Source organism: Oncorhynchus tshawytscha, linkage group LG02, assembly GCF_018296145.1.
Source record: "Oncorhynchus tshawytscha isolate Ot180627B linkage group LG02, Otsh_v2.0, whole genome shotgun sequence".
Taxonomy (NCBI): domain Eukaryota; kingdom Metazoa; phylum Chordata; class Actinopteri; order Salmoniformes; family Salmonidae; genus Oncorhynchus; species Oncorhynchus tshawytscha.
In genome coordinates, this window is record NC_056430.1 from 37,765,412 (window position 1) to 37,791,605 (window position 26,194).

The 26,194-nt window shown below is 43.5% G+C and overlaps 1 protein-coding gene across 1 annotated transcript; it reads right to left on the reverse strand.

The window, feature by feature from the left end:
• Positions 1-142: 142 nt before the first annotated feature.
• On the reverse strand, positions 143-25,970 carry LOC112216308 (transmembrane protein 198). The gene is given in 6 exon segments (XM_024376208.2): positions 143-1,694; positions 2,276-2,311; positions 2,313-2,425; positions 2,772-3,347; positions 4,860-5,118; positions 25,404-25,970. Coding segments are annotated over 5 exon segments (1,017 nt in total). The 5' UTR covers positions 5,002-5,118; positions 25,404-25,970; the 3' UTR covers positions 143-1,544.
• Between the last annotated feature and the right edge of the window lie 224 nt (positions 25,971-26,194).

Sequence of the window (26,194 nt, forward strand, 5' to 3'; positions counted from 1 at the left end):
AGCAGGACCCCCCCCTGTTGTTGCCTTTGAGACCCTCTGTGTTTCTGATTCTAAGGGTGAATTTGGCAGCGGATGTTGCTAGGTGACCACGAGGAAAATATACAGAGCCATTTATTATCCTCAGAGGAATCACTCAAACAGCTTTTGTTTTTAAACTAATTTAATGGTTTATCTTTTACATTTCCTATTGACAATTCTGTACAGATTCAGAATAGTCAGAGTACTATCCCTCTAAAATTCTAAAACAACAGTAAATTACCATTTTCAAAAAACACAGATAATTCTTTAGTAACCTAGAATTTGGCAAATGTGTACTCTAATTTTACCATAGCATAGTCCTTCAATGTTATTAATCATATAAATTACTGAATACAGGTACTGCACAGGTAAAACTGCCCATAAGTTGTCATGAAACAAGCTACTGCTCCAAAATAAATGACATAACGAGTGTGGTTTGAAACATTGTATATATAGTATTGCAGTATTGCTACCTCTAAAAAAGGCACTGTAATTCCTATGAAAAAAAAACGTACATTTCACTTGTAACAGTTGCCCATGTAATAATCTTCAATGTATTGAGGCACAAAATGGCTGCCGTGTATCTCTCTGGACCTGCATCTTCTACACCCAACTATACAGGCATTTACCTACAAAAAGGGACAAGTAAACATCAACACACACCATAACATTACAAACGCACACACACTCGCACAGACAACAAACACAGATCAGAGAAATGTGTCTTGACTTGTCCTCGTCTTTGTCCAGTCACAGTGCATCCTCAACAACAGCTGCTCTCCTATTCTTTGAGGAAGTCAGGTGACCAGAAGTTACAAGCCACTGGTTAATTTCAAGTCATTAAAGCACAGATAACTCCAATTGTAAAAGTTGATATTACTCGAGGAGGTAGCTCTCGTGCTATTCATAGCCATTTCCATCCCCATTATTGGTTCCCGAACAGCAAAAATAGTCTGTTTTCATCAGTCAAGTGATTTTTCCCATATATAATCAATCAATCATAATGGCACCAAAAAAAGTATGACCTAAGAAGTCAGATGAGATTATTTCTGCTCTTTCTCCCTCTCTCTCCCTCCCTCTTCAGTGGCCTTCCGACTTTTCACATGGACCTCCCACGCTCAGAGCAGACAACACAGGGTGAGGCCACACAGGCACAGTCTATTGACACAGAGTGGTTACAGCACACATCAAACAAGAGGCCAAACATCCCTCCCAACAACTCTTAGGGAACAGCTCACAGACAGAGGAACCATTCCATCACTCTCAAGTCGGCCATTCCAAACGTCCAACAATGATAGGCTGAGAGTTACACTGGAGTTGTGCTAGGAACTATTGGTGTAATGATCTTCACTTGGACAGCATTCAAGGCCCTATTCCAGCTCCATGGAAGGTAGATTCACTATTCAATAGACTCGAACATTGCCTAAATAAGAGCTGAGGCCCTAAAATAACAGTCTGTAGGGGAGGAGGACTGTGGAGGAGGGACAAGTAACAAGTGGTTGGTCTCCTGCTTGTCCCTCGGTGCGTCAGACCCTGATGACTGGTGTAGTGGCGGTGAGGGGCACGGTGGAGCCAGTCTCGTAGTCAAAGTCAATCATGGTGTGGTTGGCAGTGCCCAGGCTGCTGAGGGAGTTGCCTGTGCCCATCTGTCTGTCCCTCAGACTCTGCAGGTAACTCTGAGAGAAGGAATACAGGAGAGAGGGGGAGAAGAGAGGAGAGAGGGAACATGATCAGAATCAACCTAGAAATAGATTCTACACATTGGAATTAAAATACAATAGAGTGTGTGTGTGTGTGTGTGTGTGTGTGTGTGTGTGTGTGTGTGTGTGTGTGTGTGTGTGTGTGTGTGTGTGTGTGTGTGTGTGTGTGTGTGTGTGTGTGTGTTTTACTATCCCACAAGCATAGTAAATCAAAGAACATTCTCCCTCGTGGGGACATTTCCCAGGTCCCCACGAAGACAAAGGCTATTTTAGGCTTAGGAGTTAGGGCTTGAATTTGGGTTAGAATAAGGTTTAGAGTAAGGGTGAGGGGTTAAGGTTAGGGGTTAAGGTTAGGGTTAATTAAGGTTCGGGTTAGGCAAAAATAGGATTTTGAATGGAAATACATTTTAGGTCCCCACAAGGATAGTAAAACATATGCTGTGTGTTTCTATGTGTGTGTGTGTGTGTGTGTGTGTGTGTGTGTGTGTGTGTGTGTGTGTGTGTGTGTGTGTGTGTGTGTGTGTGTGTGTGTGTGTGTGTGTGTGTGTGAGACTGACCGGTGCCAGCAGGTCTCCTGCGTAGCGTTTGACGGGGGGTAGGCTTGCGACGGTAAGTGCCCTCTTGTCCACCGCTCTGCTGCCGCTTCTTGGCATCTTTCTGCCTGATCCGCATCAACTGGACCCGCTTCTGCCTCCTGCTGATGATGACTGAGAGGAGAAAGAGAGAGGGAAAGGGAGAGGTAGAGAGAGATAGGAGAGAGAGGTAGAGAGGGACGTGTTAACTCACTGAGTCATTTCTTAGTAATTCGGCAGAGCACACGAGAAATTCTTAATCACCCAAAATCTAATATGAACCCTGTTTTTAAAAAAAATGTCATAAGAATGTTCTCTAAAACCATGAAACCCTTGTAGCAGTTAATAGAACATAATAGAACCCATACTCCATATTGAGATATACAGATGCATCATACTCTACAAAAGGTGTCCTCTACCTCTCATTCTTTCCACAGAGATCCTATAAATCAGCTTCTATATGGAATTCTATGATGCTTACCCTCAGTGTGTGAGAAGCCTTCAGCCGTCAGCTTCCACTGCACCAGCACCCCCATAAAGCTGAGTGTCGGCCAGATACCCAGGATCACCCAGCTGTACCAGCAGAGCGGCGGCGGCGGCGAAAGTCTCAGGCACTCGTACACGTGGCTGGCAAGCGCCAGCATCTCCACAAAGTAGTCGGCACACACCGTCATGATGGCTGCCCCGAACACGGACGTAGACAATACGGTGAAGAGCTTCTGCCACTGCAGGGTGAGCACGGCGAACAGCATGCCTGTGCCCAGCAGTGCCCCCAGGGGCACCCAGACGGTGGTGGGGGTGTAGAACTGGTGGGTGACCAGAAGGGCGGCGAGGGCGAGCAGCAGGCCCAGAAGGAGGCCTGTCATGAAGAGGCCCACTGAGCGCACCAGCATGGTGACCAGGCCACACAGCAGGCCGATGCCCAGGCCAATACCCGCCGAGGCCTCCACGCTCAGCTGGGTGTCCAGCACCCGCTCCTTGTGGCACAGCAGAAAGATGATGACCGAGCCAAACATCAGGCCCGACAGGAACATGACAGCTTTGAAGCAGCGGTAGCCTGTGAGAGGAAAGGAGAGAGTGGAGAGAGGATGGTGAGGGAGAGAGGAGAAGGGTAGAGAGGTGAATAGAGGGGGAAGAATGTAGAATCTATGTAGCCATTTCATAATTAATAAACATTATGTAAATAAAAACACTGAAAAACCAGTGTTTCTATGTCAAACAGTTTTCTTTATATTTCAGTCTTCTGTGATGTATATAAAGTGTAATATTGGGATGTAAACTTAAAATTGAATACACTTCAGCTCTATATCTGACATGGTACAGGTTTCTTATTTTTTTAAGCCCATTTTTTTAACTAGGCATGTCAGTTAATAACAAATTCTTTTTTACAATGACGGCCTACCAGGGAACAGTAGGTTAACTGCCTTGTTCAGGGGCAGAACGACAAATTTTTACCTTATCAGCTCGAGGATTCGAGCCAGCAACCTTTCGGTTACTGGCTCAACGCTCTAATCACTAGGCTACCTGCCACCCCATAACCATGTGTGTGAGGTGTATACTTTTGTTTCAAAGTAGATTTGTTTAAGACTAGCAAGAAACACTCTGTGTGACCAAGAATTAGCCCACTGCAGTTAAAGGTTTTAATTCACTTCAATGGGGAAGATTAAACAGCTTGAGGAATATAACTAACGGTAAGGAAATATGCAGGTGATAAATTAGGGCATTAAGTTCAAGTTAAATTGCTGAGGCTAGGACACAGCAACTACTATCCAACTGTATAAATGACAGAATATCAACTGTAAGCAATGTAATTCCGTATAAATGACCCTACAATTAAAACTAATAAGAGAGGTGGTGGTGTTGAGGCTAATTGGGGTGATGATGGGGGATTTGGTGAGAAAAATGACGCCCACCCATAGATTGTGGCGGCTGCTTGGCTGAGGGTGGAGCCCTCTCTCTCTGGGTAATGGTTCTCATCTGGGTGTGAGGGATTGCTCAGTGTGATTAACACACACTACACCATCACATTAGTCTGGGAAATGCTGTCATTAGGTACCAAATGGCCAGATGTCTTTAATTTCTCTCTAATCAGTTACGTAACAATTTGAAAGACAAAATGGGAGGTTTTGCCTTGAGGAATGATGACATGTCAGTGCGGGACTGTATTAAAGACTTTACCGAAGCATACAGAACAATAGACACATGACACAGTATGTCTGGATAGAAAGTACATGTTCCCTGTATCAGGTAGCCCGCATCATGTCATTTTCTAGTGTACCTTGGGGAACATTGGTATAAGGTAACCTGGTTGTACATTTTCTATATAACACATTAACAGACATATGATACGTCTGAATACACATTCCCATGCTCTGTCATTTTGGTTCTGTCCCATATGGCACCCAATTCCCTACATAGTGCACTACTTTCGATCAGAGTCCTTTGTCAAAACTTGTGCAATATATAGGGAATAGTGTGCCATGTGGGATGCAGTCCGTGTTATTGAAGTTTAAGTGTACTTGTTGACATGACGTTATTGAGGTATGCCTTGACCCCATGGTGACCTTACCGAAGAAGCAGTAGATGATGCCGAACAGGCAGCACATGGAGCAGATGACGGCAGGGATGACCTCATACTGCCTCTCGATCTCCAGGCTGCAGGCATCCACCTCGGCCAAGCCCTCTCCCACAGACCCATTAGGGTCTGTCATCCTGGGGCTCCAATAGACCAACCAGACAAGGAGGAGGAGGAGGTGGAGGTTAAAGGTGGGGGCTGGAGGATGAGGAGTGGTGCTGTTATCTGGAGTCCATCAGAACAGCTTGTGTGCCTGTAAAATGAAAGAAAATTTGGATTAAATCATACACTATATATACAAAAGTATGTGGGCACCCCTTCAAATTAGTGGATTCGGCTATTTCAGCCACACCCGTTGCTGACAGGTGTATAAAATCAAGCACACAGCCACACAATCTCCATAGACAAACATTGGCAGTAGAATGTCCTTACTAAAGAGCTCAGTGACTTTCAACATGGCACCGTCATAGGATGCCACCTTTCCAACAAGTCAGTTCTTCAAATTTCTGCCCTGATAGAGCTGCCCTGGTCAACTGTACATGCTGTTATTGTGAAGTGGAAACATCTAGGAGCAACAACAGCTCAGCTGTGAAGTGGTAGGCCACACAAGCTTACAGAAAAGGACCGCCTAGTGCTGAAGAACGTAGCGCATAAAAATCTTCTGTCCTCGGTTGCAACACTCACTACTGAGTTCCAAACTGCTCCTGGAAGTAACGTCAGCACAAGAACTGTTTGTCGGGAGCTTCATGAAATGGGTTTCCATGGCCAAGCAGCTACACACAAGCCTAAGATAACTATGCGTCGGCTGGAGTGGTGTAAAGCTTGCCGCCATTGGACTCTGGAGCATAGAAACGTGTTCTCTGGAGTGATGAATCACGCTTCACCATCTTGCAATCCGACGGACGAATCTGGGTTTGATGGATGCCTAGAGAACGCTACCTGTCCCAATGCATAATGCCAACTGTAAAGTTTGGTGGAGGAATAATGGTCTGAGATTGTTTTTCATGGTTCGGGCTAGGACCCTTAGTTCCAGTGAAGGGAAATCTTAAAGCTACAGCATACAAGGATATTCAAGATGATTCCGTGCTTTCAAATTTGTGGCAACAGTTTGGGGAAGGCCCTTTGCTGTTTCAGAATGACAATGCCCCTGCGCACAAGGTGATGTCCACACAGATATGGTTTGTCAAGATCAGTGCGGAAGAACACCTTTGGGATGAAATGGAATGCCGGCTGTGAGCCAGGCCTAATCGTCCAACATCAGTGCCCAACCTCACTAATGCTCTTGTGGCTGAATGGAAGAAAGTCCCCGCAGCAATGTTCCAATATCTAGTGGAAATCCTTCCCAGAAGAGTGGAGGCTGTTATAGCAGCAAAGGGGGGACCAACTCCATACAAATGGCCATGATTTTGGAATGAGATGTTTGACAAGCAGGTGTCCACATACTTTTGGTCATGTAGTGTAGATCATCACAGAGCATCACAATGCGTTAAAGTGACCGTTACCTTTTTGTTAGGACTCTCTGTTAGAACTAGAGAAAGAGAACCGGCAAAGAGAACAGAGCAGACATCTCAACGTATCTTCAGTTCACAATTGGCTCATTCATCCCCCTCCTCTCCCCTGTAACTCTTCCCCAGGTCGTTGCTGCAAATGAGAACGTGTTCTCAGTCAACTTACCTGGTAAAATAACGGATAAATAAATAAATATAAAAAAAACTTTGTAAACCTACAAACACTGCCTTAGATGACCTTACCCACAAAACAGAGATTATATAGTGGTTAGTTGCAGCGGGACTCCATTCATGCTGAATGACTCAAAAGTTTAACATGTTGCATGTGGAGCACTCCAGAACCCCCCTCCTCCTCACCCCCACCACCCCTGCTTCAGACCGCTGTTCTTCGAGGCTTCAGGAGAAGTATGAAATCTGCCGGCCAACTGTGACTTCTCCCTGGTGACTATGCATTTGGGGCCTGCCAGACACTCTGCTAGCCTCCCATGATAACACACAGTACTGTATACCACCACACAAACACCCTGTTGCCATGACTACAGTCTGGTTGAATCACATAAACATGAACAGCCAAATACTCCAGGGACTTCCTGTAGTACCTTGCTGAATTTTGTAAACCAAAATAAATACATCAGTACTGACGGCACATCTTATAGAATAGCTTTTTGCAGAGTACCGGCATTGCTGTGTGTTTGTCTGATCTACTGCATGTAATTATGACAATTCTAATCTACATAGCAGCAGATGTCCAGTGTCCACTCAAGTTTGGCATCTATTTAACACCATCCAATTTAACATACACTTGACCCATTTTCTGTGAGCATATTCAGCACTGATATCATATCAGCACCAAATACCCACTCAAGTTTAATGGGGTCGACGCTGTTTTCATTGTTTATCTACAACTCTCCTAAATTGGGCTTGAGGTGTCAGAGTCATACATTTAAACTAGGCTATGTAGTAAAAATGTCTGGGTGAAAGTAAATTACTTAATTAAAAGTGGGGCTACGGACAGCGAGTGGTGCTAGTGAGGGGTTAATCAGGCAGCCCCAACCCCCCCCCGTCTGCCTGTTGCAGGGGATTGGAGAGGAGGTGTAGGGTCTCATGGCTCAGGGTGGGCCGCTCTCTCTGGGGCTGCTGCCTGGCCTTCTCTATGATCTCACCCCAGTTCCGATCCGATTACAGCAAACTCACGTTCTCAGGCTCAGGACAAAAAACAGTCACGCAGCTGGCTGCCTGCTCTCCTCATCTGCTCGCTCTCTTCTCAGTCTCCCCCCTCTTTCCCCTCATCTGTCTTCTGTGTCACTATCTTCCTCCCTCCATTCTCCCAAATGTTCCTTCTACTTTTAAACTCCTCCTTCCTTCTCCCTCTGTCTCCGAGACACATGGCTATACATTATGACCTGGCCATGACTTGACATGGAAAGAATGAGGTCCCAGCTCTCTTGTCCCTTCTCTTTTTCCAGAGCTGGAGGGAGAGTTCTTGCTGCATTCACGTGTCTGCCTCTCGGTCTCTGCCAGATAGTCCTATCTGTTCTGTCTCACTTGTTTTCTAAAGGCCAGAGGAAAAGGAAAGACAAATGATCTGGCCAGCTGAGAGTTCCACAGTCCTACTGGTCTGCTGTGTCTGTGGCACTCCTGAGAGGGTGTGGACAGTATTATGAACGCTTTAGAGTGAGACAGAAATATGATACAGAGAATATGTTCAGCAAATAATGTGCTGTGCAGTATCGTCCATATTGTGAAGCATGAGGGCATTTCACCTTGAGGTTATTATGGACTTCTCTTTCATCATGTTCAGTTATGGCGATACGTATAGATTTCGTGGCATTACCTTACACCTGCCCTAGTCAAGGTTTAAATGCTATACCATGAAATGGTACTATTACAATGTCAAGTATAAAGCCAAAACAAACAACCACTGATTGTGCACAAATCAAAAGATAGAACTTTTGTAAACTATGAAAGATTTTCATCTCCATATCTGATTATAGTCCAAAATGGTCAAAACACCCTCAGAGAATGGGGTCACGGCAAGGGACCAGCCATTATTGACTGCGACCCTGGAGCAATTAGGGTTAAGTACCTTGCTCAAGGGCAGATTGACAGATGTTTCACCTAGTCAAGGTCGTGGATTCAAACTAGCAACCTTTAGGTTACCGGCCCAACGCTCTAACCACTAGACTCCACTCAACTCAAATCAAACATTTGGAAAGCTGTTCTCAGCTAGATCAAAACAAGGACTACAGTAGGAGACGGTTCTAAACGCAAGGGGAGACTGAGATAACTGGTCACAAAAAGTGATTGTTGTGGGTAATCCATCAAGACAAACGACTTGTGCATCCGACCATACACACTCACACACACACAAATTCCCTCACACGTTTGTATTCACACACACCAACTCTTTCCCACGTCCGTGTGTCTGTCCCCAAATTGTCCCTGTGTGAGTCACAATGGTGGTCAGTGTGAAAGGCCTGGAGAGGCCTGGAGTCCATGCCTCTCAGGGATAATGGAGCCATTATGGGGCGGCACAAAGGCTCTGAGACCCCAGCCGTGACCTCTACTGGCACACACAGCAAAGCATGCTGGGAGAGAGGGGCATACAACATAGAGATGGAGGCAACCAAGGGAAAGGAGGTGGTGTGTGTGTACTTGTGTGTGTGTGTGTGTTTGCCATTGAGCATGTGGGTGGTTGAAGGATGAAGGGAGTAGATGGGGTCTAGCTGGTAACTGTCCAGAATGCTGATATTATCACCCATTCTCACAAAATAAGGATAAGTGACGTGGCTCCATGTCTAGTCTTGGAGCTCTTGGAGGCCAAGGCGCAGAAGTAGAAGTTGAGAAATACTCTCTTCGATACATTTTGATAAACTATGTATTGAATGACCTCATTATAATTAATTAATCGGAATGGCCGATTAATTAGGGACGATTTCAAGTTTTCATAACAATTGGAAATCGGTATTTTTGGACACCGATTAAAAAAATAAAATAAAAATTATACCTTTATTTAACTAGGCAAGTCAGTTAAGAACACATTCTTATTTTCAATGACGGCCTAGGAACAGTGGGTTAACTGCCTTGTTCAGGGGCAGAACGGGGGGATCCAATCTTGCAACCTTACAGTTAACTAGTCCAACGCAATAACGACCTGCCTCTCTCTTGTTGCACTCCACAAGGAGACTGCCTGTTACGCGAATGCAGTAAGCCAAGGTAAGTTGCTAGCTAGCATTAAACTTATCTTATAAAAAACAATCAATCATAATCACTAATCAACACATGGTTGATGATATTACTAGATATTATCTAGCGTGTCCTGTGTTGCATATAATCTGACTGAGCATACAAGCACACAAGTATCTAAGTATCTGACTGAGCGGTGGTAGGCAGAAGCAGGCGCGTAAACATTCATTCAAACAGCACTTTCATGCGTTTTGCCAGCAGCTCTTCGTTGTTCGTCAAGTATTGCGCTGTTTATGACTTCAAGCCTATCAACTCCCGAGATGAGGCTGGTGTAACCGAAGTGAAATGGCTAGCTAGTTAGCGTGCACTAATAGCGTTTCAAACGTCACTCGCTCTGAGCCTTCTAGTAGTTGTTCCCCTTGCTCTGCATGGGTAACGCTGCTTCGAGGGTGGCTGTTGTCGTTGTGTTGCTGGTTCGAGCCCAGGGAGGAGCGAGGAGAGGGACGGAAGCTATACTGTTACACTGGCAATACTAAAGTGCCTATAAGAACATCCAATAGTCAAAGGTTAATGAAATACAAATGGTATAGAGGGAAATAGTCCTATAATTCCTATAATAACTACAACCTAAAACTTCTTACCTGGGAATATTGAAGACTCATGTTAAAAGGAACCACTGTGATTTGGAGTCCCATAGGGCGGTGCACAATTGGCCCAGCGTCGTTAGGGGTGGGCCGGGGTAGGCCGTCATTGTAAATAAGAATTTGTTCTTAACTGACTTGCCTAGTTTTTAAAAAAGTATACAGAGATAAACAAAAAGCAAATGTTTTAGTGGTAAGCCTCACAGTCACACTTAGATGACTGAGCATGTTGGTATGAAATACTTTAGAATGTTGTCTGACAAACACCAGGGAGGGACAGAGGGTGGGACGGGGCTAGCTCAAGCCACAACAGCTGAGAAACAGACAAGAACATGCCTGGGTTCCCCACATAGCTAATTGGGTGTGTTTAATTAACCACTGAGGGGGTTGCTGGGGTGTGAGAAAGGTCAGGGATTCCAAGGTGCTCTGGCTTTAAGGCAGGTGGCAGCTGAGAATTCAACGTTAGAGCCCAGCTGTTTGGAGGCACAGGTTGGCACAGGGGGGTATGTGTGACTGTGCCATGGTCTCCCCCTGACTGGGCATGATGCCCGTGGGTCTACAGCTACCCCCCTTTACAGCTGCAGCTATAAACATAATCCTCCATGACCACTAATGCCAAAAACTGTACCCACCGTGTCCTGCCCAAAGACTGGCAGTGGAGACTGGAGAACAGTCTGGACATGATGGGAGCAACACAATTCATGGCGTCCATCTTGTACCAACAGTGGTTGCCTTAGAGAAACATGCGTGGATTCATGCATACTTGTTGACATGGTTGGAATATTGTCCTGACCATGGCTGCCTCCTAAAGCGAACCATAAGAATAATAACATAGATACATGCATATGTTTTCCACACTAGATTATTGGGTTTCCTGACCCTCCATCCACAAGGCCGGAAACTTTAACCTCAAACCTCTGACCCCTAACCCCACTCCCCCCTCTGCTCTCGCATTGGCAGGAAGCTGTGATCCAGAAGAGGAAGTGGAGATCAGTGGCAGGGCTGTTTTGGAGGTGAACCTTCCCTGAGGGCAGGAAGCAGAGCAGGAAGAGCAGAGTTGGATTTGGAGGCTGGAGTGTCAACACCAACACTGATTATCTAACTAGTTAAATCTAGTTTCAAGTTTCAAAGTTTATTCGCCGTAAAAGAGTACAGTGAAATAATTACCTTGAGAGCTCTTTCCCAACAATGCAGTGATAATAATAATATAGATAACAATAGAAAATAGAATAAAACATTACAATTCAAATAAAAACCACACAAGGACTACAATGTGAGTTAAAGAAACACGAGAATGCAAGTATATACAGGTCAGTGCCAGTACCTTATTCAATGTGCAGGGTTACTGGAGTGGTTGAGGTGGGTTTATACATAAAAGTGACTGATAGTAGGGCCAAAGACATCCAGTGTCAAGACTTTTATATGCACAATGTTTTTACTGAAGCGCACTTATTTTAGTTTTACCTCAATTTTTTTTCTAATTTATGGGCGATTACCGATGTATACAGTATCTAGATTTTTGATAATTTTTTCTCTGAATACATTTTGTTGTAAAATTAAAGGTCAAATTCACTGTATTTCAAACAGTCAGCAATAATCTCATGAATTCAGGGCTTGTGAAATTATACTTAGGCCACAACCAATAATCCCTGATCTGGCTTTCAAGTCTGTCAATGAAAATGTCCTTTTTGTTACAAATGTAACCAGACCCATGCACAATGCACATCCACTAATAATGACTAACTTCTGGTAGCAGACACTATAGAAAAATAACACAGGTCTCAAACAATCCCTCAAACACAAGCCCCCTGCTAGTGAGTAACCAGCTAATCTTTATATTACAATCTTTATATTTCACCCTTCTGTGTGTCTCCATCTGTTTGAACAGCATGCCTGTCCTTTTTCAGATGCTGAAATCAAGTGGCCTACCTTAATTCTCAGAAGGAGAACGAGTTGACAATTACTTAGATAATTGTGTTTTATGCTTATTGCACATGTATAAAACACAGACTAGAAAGCTAGCATAGCAGTCTTTGGCTAAAATGTATACATACATACATACATACATACATACACACATACATACATACATACATACATACATACATACATACATACATACATACATACATACATACATACATACATACATACATACATACATACATACATACATACATACATACATACAGTGGGGAGAACAAGTATTTGATACACTGACGATTTTGCAGGTTTTCCTACTTACAAAGCATGGAGAGGTCTGTAATTTTTATCATAGGTACACTTCAACTGTGAGAGACGGAATCTAAAAACAAAAATCCAGAAAATCACATTGTTTGATTTTTAAGTAATTAATTTGCATTTTACTGTATGACATTAGTATTTGACACATCAGAAAAGCAGAACTTAATATTTGGTACAGAAACCTTTGTTTGCAATTACAGTGATTATACGTTTCCTGTAGTTCTTGACCAGGTTTGCACACACTGCAGCAGGGATTTTGGCCCACTCCTCCATACAGACCTTCTCCAGATTCTTCAGGTTTCGGGGCTGTTGCTGGGCAATACGGACTTTCAGCTCCCTCCAAAGATTTTCTATTGGGTTCAGGTCTGGAGACTGGCTAGGCCACTCCAGGACCTTGAGATGCTTCTTACGGAGCCACTCCTTAGTTGCCCTGGCTGTGTGTTTTGGGTCGTTGTCATGCTGGAAGACCCAGCCACAACCCATCTTCAATGCTCTTACTGAGGGAAGGACGTTGTTGGCCAAGATCTCGCGATACATGGCCCCATCCATCCTCCCCTCAATACGGTGCAGTCCTCCTGTCCCCTTTGCAGAAAAGCACCCCCAAAGAATGATGTTTCCACCTCCATGCTTCACGGTTGGGATGGTGTTCTTGGGGTTGTATTCATCCTTCGTCTTCCTCCAAACACGGCGAGTGGAGTTTAGACCAAAAAGCTATATTTTTGTCTCATCAGACCACATGACCTTCTCCCATTCCTCCTCTGGATCATCCAGATGGTCATTGGCAAACTTTAGACGGGCCTGGACATGCGCTGGCTTGAGCATGGTGGACCTTGCGTGCGCTGCAGTATTTTAATCTATGAAGGCATAGTGTGTTACTAATGGTTTTCTTTGAGACTGTGGTCCCAGCTCTCTTCAGGTCATGTGTCGGAAGAAACACCGTGCACCTGGCAACCTTGGTTAGCGCGCACTGCGCCCGGCCCGCACTGCGCCCGGCCCGCCACACTGGTGCGCGATGAGACAAGGACATCCCTACCGGCCAAGCCCTCCCTAACCCGGACGACGCTAGGCCAATTGTGCGTCGCCCCACGGACCTCCCGGTCGCGGCCAGTTACGACAGAGCCTGGGCACGAACCCAGACTCTCTGATGGCACAGCTGGCGCTGCAGTACAGCACCCTTAACCACTGCACCACCTGGGAGGCCCACATACTAAATTCTTACCATAAAGGCATTTGGAATACTCCTCTAAAATATTAATTAATTCATTAAATCGCCCAGCCCTAACTGGTAGTAGGACATACATGTAAACAGGGCTGAAAAGTGACTAGTAGCAGGAATATATAAAAACTTATGATACACTAAGAAAAAAGGGTTCCAAGACAAAAGAGATAAGTCTTTTGGGTTTGACTTATAACTCTCTGTAGTACGGGTTCTTCAAAGGGTTCTACTACAGGGACAGCCGAAGAACCCTTTTAGGTTCTAGATAGCACCTTTTTTCCTCTATAATATACTAATGGTAATACTGAATATACATGTAAACAAGAGTAATTGTGACCAGTAGCAGGATAAATAATGTTATTGGCAATCAATAATCAATAGGCAGCAGCGTAATGGAGAAATAAATGTAATCAATAATCACTTTAGCAGCAGCGTAGGTTGTGTCTGAGTGGGTAAAGACCTGTGGATGGACATGAAGTCAAGTGTGGATAGTCTGTGGGAGAGGGAGAGCAGTAGTTGTTAGCCACGGCCAGGGGATAGAAGCTGTTTAGAAACGTGGATCCAATAGGTTATAGGGTATAGCTCCAATAGTATCACAACATAACAGACTCATATAGTAGTTCTGTGATAGTGTTTTGAATGCCTTGGCTATTACAACACGTTGACCGTGGGTTCAGCTGCATTTGTTTTTGTCGGTTATCATCTCTAAACAATTCAAATAAAACACTCCACATGTTCAAAATTATCTCGGAACTGATAATAATGATTGTGTTTATATGGGCCTTCCATCCATGGATCCAGATGCACTCACTCATGCTCTAATGTCTGAGACACGCTTTGATATCAACATTCACAGCCTAGTGGCAGAAACAATGAGAGAATGCTCTCTGGCTCGCAACTTGAACACACAAAAATTCCCCTTTTTTTATGTGGTCAAATAGGTAAAATACGCTCGCTGGGTAGATTAACAAATCCTCCTGAATTTGAATAACCCCTCTCACTGACTAGAGGTCGACCAATTAATCAGAATGGCTGATTAATTAGGGCCGATTTCAAGTTTTCATAACAATCGGAAATCTGTATTTTTGGACGCCGATTTTTTTTTTTTTTTACAACTTTATTTAATCTTTATTTAACTAGGCAAGTCAGTTAAGAACACATTCTTATTTTCAATGACGGCCTAGGAACAGTGGGTTAACTGCCTTGTTCAGGGGCAGAATGACAGATTTTTACCTTGTCAGCTCGGGGGATTCAATCTTGCAACCTTACAGTTAACTAGTCCAATGCTCTAACCACCTGCCTCTCATTGCACTCCACGAGGAAACTGCCTGTTACGTGAATGCAGTAAGCCAAGGTAAGTTGCTAGCTAGCATTAAACTTATCTTATAAAAAACAATCAGTCAATCAATCATAATCACAAGTTAACTACACATGGTTGATGATATCACTAGTTTATCTAGCATGTCCTGCGTTGCATATAATCGATTCGGTGCCTTTCTTAAAATCAATACACAAAAGTATATATTTTTAAACCTGCATATTTAGCTAAAAGAAATCCAGGTTAGCAGGCAATATTAACCAGGTGAAATTGAGTAACTTCTCTTGCGTTCATTGCACGCAGAGTCAGTGTATATGCAACAGTTTGGGCCGCCTAATTTGCCAGAACTTTACATAATTATGACATAACATTCATTGAAGGTTGTGCGATGTAACAGGAATATTTAGACTTATGGATGCCACCCGTTAGATAAAATACGGAACGGTTCCGTATTTCACTGAAAGAATAAACGTCTTGTTTTCGAGATGATAGTTTCCGGATTTGACCATTTTAATGACCTAAGGCTCGTATTTCTGTGTGTTATAACATGATAACTAAGTCTATGATTTGATAGAGCAGTCTGACTGAGCGATGGTAGGCACCAGCAGGCTCGTAAGCATTCATTCAAACAGCACTTTCGTGCTTTTTGCCAGCAGCTGTTTATGACTTCAAGCCTATCAACTCCCGAGATTAGGCTGGTATAACCGATGTGAAATGACTCGCTAGTTAGCGGGGTGCGCGCTAATAGCGTTTCAAACGTCACTCGCTCTGAGACTTGGAGTAGTTGTTCCCCTTGCTCTGTATGGGTAACGCTGCTTCGAGGGTGGCTGTTGTCGTTGTGTTCCTGGTTCGAGCCCAGGTAGGAGTGAGGAGAGGGACGGAAGCTATACTGTTACACTGGCTATACTGTTACACTAAAGTGCTTATAAGAACATCCAATAGCCAAAGGTTAATGAAATACAAATGGTATAGAGAAATTGTCCTATTATTCCTATAATAACTACAACTTAAAACTTCTTACCTGGAAATATTGAAGACTCATGTTAAAAGGAACCACTAGCTTTCATATGTTCTCATGTTCTGAGCAAGGAACTTAAATGTTAGCTTTCTTACATGGCACATATTGCACTTTTACTTTCTCCTCCAACACTTTGTTTTTGCATTATTTAAACCAAATTGAACATGTTTCAGAATTTATTTGAGGCTAAATTGATTTTATTTATGTATTATATTAGGTTAAAATAAGTGTTCATTCAGTATTGTTGTAATTGTCATTATTACAAATAAATAAAATCGTCCGATTAATCGGTATCGGCTTTTTTGGCCCTCCAATAATCGGTATCAGTATCGGCGTTGAAAAAATCATAATCAGTCGACCTCTATCACTGACCTGTCTGAACCTTTACTTTCATGTTGAAACCTGGTCACTAATTATTTATAATCCAATCAAATCCAGTAATGAAAGACATGTTGATCTATAATGCACCAAGACCTCTTCCATTTTGTTCTTATAAAGTCAAATTGCTGCACAAAATAGACCTTGTCGTTGCTAAATTGATCTTGTCGTTCTTGAGGAATGCTAGAGGCAGTCCTGACAAGTGAATGGCTGTTTTGAGCAGAGAATGAAAACATGAAAATCCCGCTTTTTAATCAGGCTGTTCCATTTGGGAGCTCATTTGACAGGAAATTAAGGGACAACTCGTTCATCATTCCATCTCCAAAACAAGAAGAAAATGAGATGCACTCCACATGAGATCAAACTGTTTGACAGTGGTCTACTGAGAGACAGCCACAGACAGCTTCGATTTTATCTCTTATAAGGCAAAGAATGAATACTATGTTGTATTGAGGAGGAACATAAATACCAAGGTTACAAGTTAAGTGAATTTTCTCCCCCAAAAAATGTATCATGAGTAGACCCCTATGGTAAACCACAGATCTATGATAACCTTTACTCATCCATGCTGACTAAGGAAGGAAATTATTCATCTGAACATGAAACGCGAATGGAATGAATGACCTACTAGTCCTAAAGACCTTCTTTCACATCCTCGCATTCAGACTTTTTTTTCTAAGTTGGTGTTAAAGCCAGAGTTCGCCATCGTTCTCTCTCTCAGACTGTCTCTATCTCTCTTCTCCCTAAATCTCTGACCAGTGCCTCTCAAACAACACTTTGTTCCTCAAGAGTAAATTAGGCAGAGGGGGGGCCTTGCAGTGATTTTGGCACCGTGGCACCCCTTCCTACATGTCTCCAGCCTTCATTCAGCCAGGCTTGGCCGAGAGCAGAGCTCTCCCCATGAATGTCCCCACTGTTTTCTGGACCCTACAGTGCTCTCCAAAGAGTGTGTGAGAGAGAGAGAGAGAGAGAGAGAGCGAGAGTAAGAGAGAGAGAGAGAGAGAGAATGTAGGCTGTAAACCCTTCAGAAAGTAGTAATTACAGAGTGAGAATGTATAGAAAGTGATTTGAGGGGCAGTAAGTTTACAACTAGGCCTAACACTGACATGCACTCTAAGACCATACACACTGACCTTTCAAACATGTGCAGATGTTCCAAAATAACAAACCTCTGTAAAGTCATCATAAAAGATCATACATCACTATCCAACCCTCCAAACCATTTGGTATTTTATTAGGATCCCCATTAGCTGTTGTGAAAGCAGCAGCTACTCTTCCTGGGGTCCAAACAAAAACATAAAACATGCCCTAATACAGAACATGAATAAACAAGAACAGAACTACATCAATTAAAATGTATCTACTTTCCAACTCCTATGTAGCCTATACATTTCTTCACTTGCCAGACAAGTCAGTACCTGTGAAAACTGTCTCCGATGGTGTACACATCTTTTATATTATGTCTGAATGAGTTTCCAGGAAACCCACTGTTTAACACATGGTCTAACACGGTCTAACATACTGTATATCCCTTTAAATATTCAAATAGTTTAACAGTCTCAGAGAGAGTTCCTATTCTCCATCAAGCCCTTCCACTCCAAGCTTGCCTTTCAGAAAAGCCCAGACAATGAAGGCCTTTCAACTCTGATTGTAGAGAGCTCCTTATAAAAAAGGGAAAAAGCGTACAGTAAGTGGAGTAACAGAGAAACAATGAGAGGCCTTTTCGAGAGGCAGAGTCACGTGTGTATGACACAAGAGGACACACAAGTAGACACACCCCTACTTCCACGCATGTTCCAACACAACTCCCACTAACACCCAGACAGACTTGGCGATTCAAGGCACAGGCACGCACGCACACACATACACACACAAAACATGCATCAACAGACCTACACGTCACGCACCCACACACTCACGCAAATATACAAGCTCCAATCCACACATTCTAATTATCCCCACCCATGCGCATCAAGAATTCCATGTTTATACAAACTGGGAAGCCTTTTTCTACAGACTGGCAATATGAATGTAGTTCAGAGCCAGATATTCCCTCCATCTCCATTATATTTCCAATCAGTTGTTAAATAGCCTACAAGTGAAATAGGCTATAATAACAATATCTGATTATTTGGATAGTAAATGTAGTGTACTTATCATTAAAGTGAAAGAGTGATGTGGGGTCTTTGTGAGAGCAAACATCCAACATAAGAATTAGGTCTACACGTCACACAGTTTATAGCTACGAGACTAGAAAGGATTTACGATATAATGATATAGAGAGTCATTGCAAGGCCAGATTAGACGGAGTACGAGGGAGTCACTATGAACACAAAAACCACTGAGTGGATGTCTAGCCACAGCAAGTGGAAAACAATCCACCTAAGTGTTGAGGTCAGTCAGGTTTGAATGTTTTTACAAAAACGTTTTTTTTTTTACCCCTTTTTCATGGTATCCAATTGGTAGTTACAGTCTTGTCTCATCGCTGCAACTCCCGTACGGACTTGGGAGAGGCGAAGGTCGAGAGCCGTTCGTCCTCCAAAACACAACCCAACCAAGTCGCACTGCTTCTTGACACCATGCCCACTTAACCCGGAAGCCAGCCGTACCAATGCGTCGGAGGAAACACGTGCACCTGGCGACCGTGTACTGCTCGGGATACCCAGGTTTGAATGTTAAACTGTAATAGTTTATCTCAAATATTGCATATATTTGTGGAACTCATCTCTTTAGCTGTCAAGGGTCTGGACAAGTCCACAACATTCTGCTGAGGTAATATTAAAATCTAACGGCACTGTAAATGTTAGCCTGCTAAGATAAGCTACTATCTGTAAGTAACAGTTGAATGGTCCTTGTATAAATGTATCTGAGTTGAGAGTTTAATCAAAATGATATTGAGTTGCAACTCCTTTTACTCTCAGAACAGCCTCAATTTGTTGGGGCATAGACTCTACAAGGTGTTGAAAGTGTTGACTCCAATACCACCCACAGTTGTGTCAAATTGGCTGGATGTCGATTGGGTGGTGGACCATTCTTGATTCACATGGGAAACTGTTGAGCATGAAAAAAACAGCAGCGTTGCAGTTCTTGACACACTCAAACCAGTATGCCTGGCACATACAACCATACCCCGCTCAAAGGCACTTAAATATTTTGTCTTGCCCATTCACCCTCTGAATGGCACACATACACAATCCATATCTCAATTGTCTCAAGGCTTAAAAATCCTTCTTTAACCTGTTTCCTCCCCTTCATTTACACTGATTGAAGTGGATTTGACAGGCAACATCAGTAAGGATCATAGCTTACCCCTTGATTCACCTGGACAGTCTATCTCATGAAAAGAGGAGGTGTTCCTTGCGGTAACAGATAGACTCTATCTACTGTAGCGTGGAGTGGGGGGGGATGGGACCTTGAAGTGTTCACTATCCCACACAGCGTCTCTCTAGCTCTGGTCTCTGCCACTTCCAGGTCAGCTCTGTCATTTACAGCAGCGCAGAACTGCTCTTCTATTCTACCCAACGTCTGTTTGTCTGGTGCCAGGGTATAATTGTACCTCCTTATGGTCTCTCCCGTCCTAAAATATCTCCCATAACCCCTCCTTTGTGTACACTACAAAGGTTCTCTGGCATCCTCTTAGCCAAAAGAAAACAACATCACCCAATACTTTGAGTCTATGAATGGGTGTGAGTGGAACTCCAAGACCCCAAAAACCAGCGCTACCCCTCTTTTAGGTACTCGGCTCGGTTAATGAGACAACAGGTCTCTTCCAAACCCAAATACTTCTCCACCGCCCCCCCCTCCTAGGCTAACGCTACAGGACAAGACTCTGTCCATCTCCCGGCCTAACCCACAACAAGCATCTCCTCCTGCCAACAAGGTTCAACATAGACTCTATTTCCAGGCTTTCTTAACTGTAGAGGCTCATTTGTGGGAGACCCTAGTGTGGTCAGTGTATAAATACACTCTGCCAGTGCAGGACCAACACAGTCCAGTACAGTAGAGTATAGGCTACTGTCCAGGGCAGTATATTGCCTAAACCAGGCTTTGGCTTGCCTTGGCTGGGGAGGCAGGTAGCCTAGTGGTTATAGCGTTGGACTAGTAACCGGAAGGTTGCAAGATCAAATCAACGAGCTGACAAGGTAAAAATCTGTCGTTCTGCCCCTGAACAAGGCAGTTAACCCACTGTTTCTAGGCCATCATTGAAAATAGGAATTTGTTCTTAACTGACTTTCCTAGTTAAATAAAGGTAAAATAAAAAGTAATTGCCTTGGCTTGTAGAGCAATGCTTCACAACCATGGGATATGATGAAAATCAGGACTGTAACTCATTCACTATTTGATGACTATGTTGTATTAGATGATTATGCTGCTGCTAAAATTATTTTCGATTAGGACAAACACATTGTAGGGGAGAGTTGAGCCGCCCTTGTTTCTAGGAAATCATACACAAAATTCATAATTTGACCAATTTTTAGGAAGAGGTCATCATTTCGTGGAGTCTTTGAAGGGGGGAAAAAAACATGAAAAAAGTGGAGCAAGTTAGGTCCAAAAAAGCATTTTCACCAATTCAAATGAATTTATAGAGGTTTCATGATGCTTGTATCTAAACCAAAGTAAATAATTTAAAGATTGTTCTATACATCTGTTGGGGTCTCGATAAGCTTCAATATGAGGTCCTTAACCTAGCATGAAAAGGCATCCTTGTAGCTGTGTGGGCTAATATAGTCAAAATGGTTGCCATTTGGGGTAAGTTGAGCCAATGGTTGAGCTAATGGCAAGTTGAGCAAACTGAAGTATTTTCTTCCCAGGCATAAGGCAAGTATGGTATGATGTAACAACAGGGCCTGGGCCTACGTTAAAAGTGTTTTAAAAAGTACTAAGTGTTTGTTAGGTGTTAAGCCTGTGTTATAAGATGCTTAAAATTATTCAAAGATAAAAAAGCAATTGTGATTTTGTTGAATTGTGTTTGGGAAATAAAGATAGACATTGTTTCAAAAAAGGTAGCGTAATATTTCATTCAGTAAAGAAATGTGTAGGTGGCTTAACTTACCCCGTTCCCGGAATGAGTTGTGCCAAGAGACAAGCTGTTTTCAAAACTGTTACGTTTACATGAATTGTGATTATTTCCAGGGATACCCAACATCCTGTAATATATGTAGATATCTTTGTTAGAACGAATACTGGTAACACTTAATTTGGATAGTTCATCTGTAGATACTCTACAGACTATCTACTAAACCTAAACCTAACCTGACCCTAAACTTAACCCTTATTCTAAACCTAACCCTAACCATATCCTTAGCAAGCAGTTTCTTATCAACAGAGAGTTTGTTGACAGAATGACCATCTACAGATAGACAACCCGGACTCTCCAAATAAAGTGTGACCAGAACAATATATTTCCATTGATTACTATATATTTACATTTATGCTGAATGTAAAAATTGCTTAAAAAACCCCACTCTCCCCTACTGTGACTGGGAGTCTACACTTCATATACAGTGTGATAACATACAAGAATACTGTATCACTGAGGCTTTTCTCTATCAGAACCCAAGCCGATAAAGTAGCTGAAATCCACATTACAGTACTACTGTGTCCCCTCTCTGAATTGCAAGGGGTTAAAGTGAAAGGAATTAGGGGTAATCCCAGACACTTCTGATGTACTGAGGTAGAACAGCAGGAGACAGAGACGTGTGGCCAGCCAGAGTAGGAATGCTAATCTGGGTTTTAGTTAAGGGTTCAGAGGATGGAGACATGGATCAAGTCATTGCACAGTGACAGGATATTACTGTACTATGAAGGCCTGCGCTTTTAAACAGAGCTAGCCTTGTTTTTCTGAGCTCTTGTCCAGTGACCTAGCTACTTGAAGGTCTGTGACACAAAGAAACTAGACAGTGAGACTGATTTATTTTTTTACCTTTATTTAACTAGGCAAGTCAGTTAAGAACAAATTCTTAGGAAGAGTGGGTTAACTGCCTGTTCAGGGGCAGAACAACAGACTTTGTACCTTGTCAGCTTGGGGATTTGAACTAGCAACCTTTTGGTTACTAGTCCAATGCGCTAACCACTAGGCTACCCTGCATTATAAATCAATTAAATGCATCTGGTGATAAACATTATCATGTGAGAGACTGCCCTTGTCTGCATATTCAAGGATGTCTGCTCTGTGCAGTCATTACTTCCAGTTTTACCATAACCAATTTTACAATGCGGATATAGATATGGCAATAACATTACAGGGGACAAAACACTGGGATATCCAGACCCAGAACACGTCTATGAATAGAGGTCCCTGTACATGATAAGAAACAAAAAATGTAGAGGATCTATCAATCACAGGCCTGAAATAGCCTGATGCTGAGAACACCAAGCAGGCTTGTCAGACCATGGAAAGTTCAACTTCAACAAACTTTCAGTTCTACATTATCTCAAAACTGCCAACTCAGCAGGTCCTCCTGAGTGGAGCAGTGGATCGCAGTGGCGTCACTACAGACCGGTTTCGATTCCAGGCTGTGTCACAGCCGGCCGTGACCAGGAGACCCATGGAGCCGGCGCACAATTGGTCCAGCGTCGTCCTGATTAGGGGAGGGTTTAGCAAGCTGACTTTGGTCGCCAGCTGGACGGTGTTTCCTCCGACACATCGGTGTGGCTGGCTTCCGGGTTAAGCGAGCAGTGTGTCAAAGAAGCAGTGCGGCTTGGTTGGGTTGTGTTTCTGAGGACGCATGGCTCTCGACCTTTGCCTCTCCTGAGTCCGTAGGGGAGTTGCAGTGATAAGACAAGACTGTAACTACCAATTGGATATTGCGGCAAAAAAGGGGTAAAAGTACAATATAAAAACTGCCAACCACGCAAAAAGGGCCAGGATAGCCTCCCGGGTGGTGCAGTGGTTAAGGGCGCTGTACTGCAGCGCCAGCTGTGCCATCAGAGACTCTGGTTTCACGCCCAGGCTCTGTCGTAACTGGCCGTGACCGGGAGGTCCGTGGGGCGACGCACAATTGGCCTAGCGTCGTCCGGGTTACTGCGTGCTGACCAAGGTTGCCAGGTGCACGGTGTTTCCTCCGACACATTGGTGTGGCTGGCTTCCCGGGTTGGATGCGCACTGTGTTAAAAGCAGTGCGGCTTGGTTGGGTTGTGTATCGGAGGACGCATGACTTTCAACCTTCGTCTCTCCCGAGCCCGTACGGGAGTTGTAGCGATGAGACAAGATAGTAGCGACTAAAAAACAATTGGATACAATGAAACTGGGGAGAAAAAGGGGTGTAAAAAAATAAATAAAAATGGGCCAGGATATCCAACTGCGTTACAGATCAACAGGACAGGGAGCGTGCCTTGGATGCTGCACTCTCTACCCCCCTCACTGATAGTATACCACTTTCCCTGGCTTTGCAACAGCAGTCTTATTTAAACATGACCTCTCCCCGCCCCCCTCAATCCTCCTACAGATGAAGAGATGCTAAGCTAACGTTGAGACCTTTCAACTCTCTGACGGTTCATGTTGTTGGCCGGAACAAACGAGCCTCGGCAGGGTTGACCTTTGCTACCACAGCTGATGGTCTATTATGGGGATGTGGAGTGGACAGTAGAGTAAAATACTTTTTTACTTCACTTGGACACCACCAGTAGAAGAGTTTCCACAATAAGGCCTGACTGACCAATGACTATTATGAATAACCTGGCCTTCACTGAGTCAAGGCTACAATAAGGCCAGACAAGTGTGTCTCTCCTCTTACCTCTCCTTTCCATTCTGACCCTGTTACAACCCTGGTCCTTATGCAGGGCTGACGCCATGCAGGTTGAAAATATTGTCAACCTGTCGCCCTGGAAATACCCTGGGATAAAAATGCCAGTGTGAAAATGGCTATTGGAGAAAACCATGGATGGATTTCCAGTCACTATACATCTCACCTATGTACTCTCAAATCAGTGGTGGTGAGTGAAAGTAGACAATCGGGAAATGAAAGTAGTTCAGAACATCTTGGTCTTCTTTCTAGCCAGACAGAATTAGGACATCCCTGGTGGCTGAGGCTGAGACGGGCCCCTCCTGAGGTCAAGCCCACGGCTGCTGGTTGGGGGACCCAGAGAGTGATGATGAGTGCTTCAGCGCTAATTAAAAGGTAAGAGTGGAAAAACAGCTCATCCACAGTACACTACAGGCCTTCAAGGACTAGGAGTTAAGTAACACACCCCAACATTTGCTCTTTCCTCCTCTCTTTGATCTGCCCCTCTCTCTCCGGAGCTGGGAAGGGCCCCATCTCTGCATTTTCCCAGAGTGGTTGAGGCAAAGCCATCTGGCCCTAGCTAGTCGACTGGCTTTTTTTTTTGTAGATGGGTGGGGGGCTGGCTGGGGGATGTGGGAGAGAGCATTGAGGGGGTGTAGCTAGAGACGCTGTGTGACTCCTCTGCCACAGAGGACCCCCCTAAAAAAAGCAAGGTGTAACTAAAGCTAACAAGGAGAAAATACATAACAATGCTTATCTGGTCAATAAGATCAGGAATGGCATCTGATCATGATAACAGTTGTTAAGATAACAAGCAATCAATTTCAGGTTTTTCTCCATACAAAGGCTAACTGCCCAAGTTGTTTACATTGTTATCTTGTCTGATAGCCCAATAGGTTCTACTGAAATGATCTTGAGACAGAGCCCAGACATTAATTTACTGGAGAATGACATCAAAAGAATATGATAAATTACTGAATGAATAAAACAAAAATGCAAGTTTAGCCTATACTTACTCTATGGAATGAATTATTAAAATAATGTTAAGGGTGTACAGTCACTAAAAGTTTATGAGCATCTCACAGCAGACTTCTTCAAACAGCAGGGAAAATATACAATGTAACAGAAGAAGCTCTTCTACAGGAACTAACTACACTGTTACATTTCACAGTAGAATTCTGTTACATTGGTCTTCCTCCTGCTGTTTGAAGGAGCCTAAAGTTGATACATTGTATTGTCTGCGGTGGAAGGATAATGGGCTGTAATTTACAATAATTAATTTATGCTGTACAAAAGAACACTTACCTACTGCGAGCGGCTATGTGGGTCTGTTTCCGTGGGAATTGTCAGGCATGAACACAACGGAAAACAACAGAACATCGAAGCAGCGGTGGAAAAACAGGTTCCTATGCACATACAGTGAGCACAAAAAAGTCCTTCTTCACTGTTTTTACAACAAAAGTCGGCTATTCAAAAGGAATCAGCCACGTTCTCGTCTTCTTCAAAAACGATGTCCAAAATTAAATCGGTCGGGCGTTATTTACACTCTCAACGGATGAGTTTGCGTGAACTTGAGCTCTTGGTTGATCATGTTTATTCATAATCCCATGGCATTGTATTAACAGGCTGTTTGTCAGTTGGCGAGCTAGTCACCTCTGTAAAAAGTTGGCTACAGCGAGCCAAATGTCTCTCTCTTTACACACCTCCTCTTTCCCTCTCTATGACGTGGACTGTATATCGATACCCAAGGGGGTCTAGTTCTCTAGAGCTCTAAACTACTTTATTTTAAAATAGTATTTTTCTCCACGAGAGTCTCTCTCTCCCCTCCAACGTCCAGCCAACAGCTGAAAACGCTTGACATCATAGCCAACGCCAACAGACCATCTGGTATTGCCTGTTGCATTCAAATTTGGGACTCGAAGGGGGAGGTGGAGGCAGGCTAGGCTTAGATGGGATTGAGTTTGTCTTCTACAATAAAAACAATAATAATAATACTAATTGAGAATAGATTATAGAAAATATAGAAACGATTATAGATAATAGATAGGCTATAATATATAATACATGTGTAATAATTTACAGTAGGCCTACTGCAC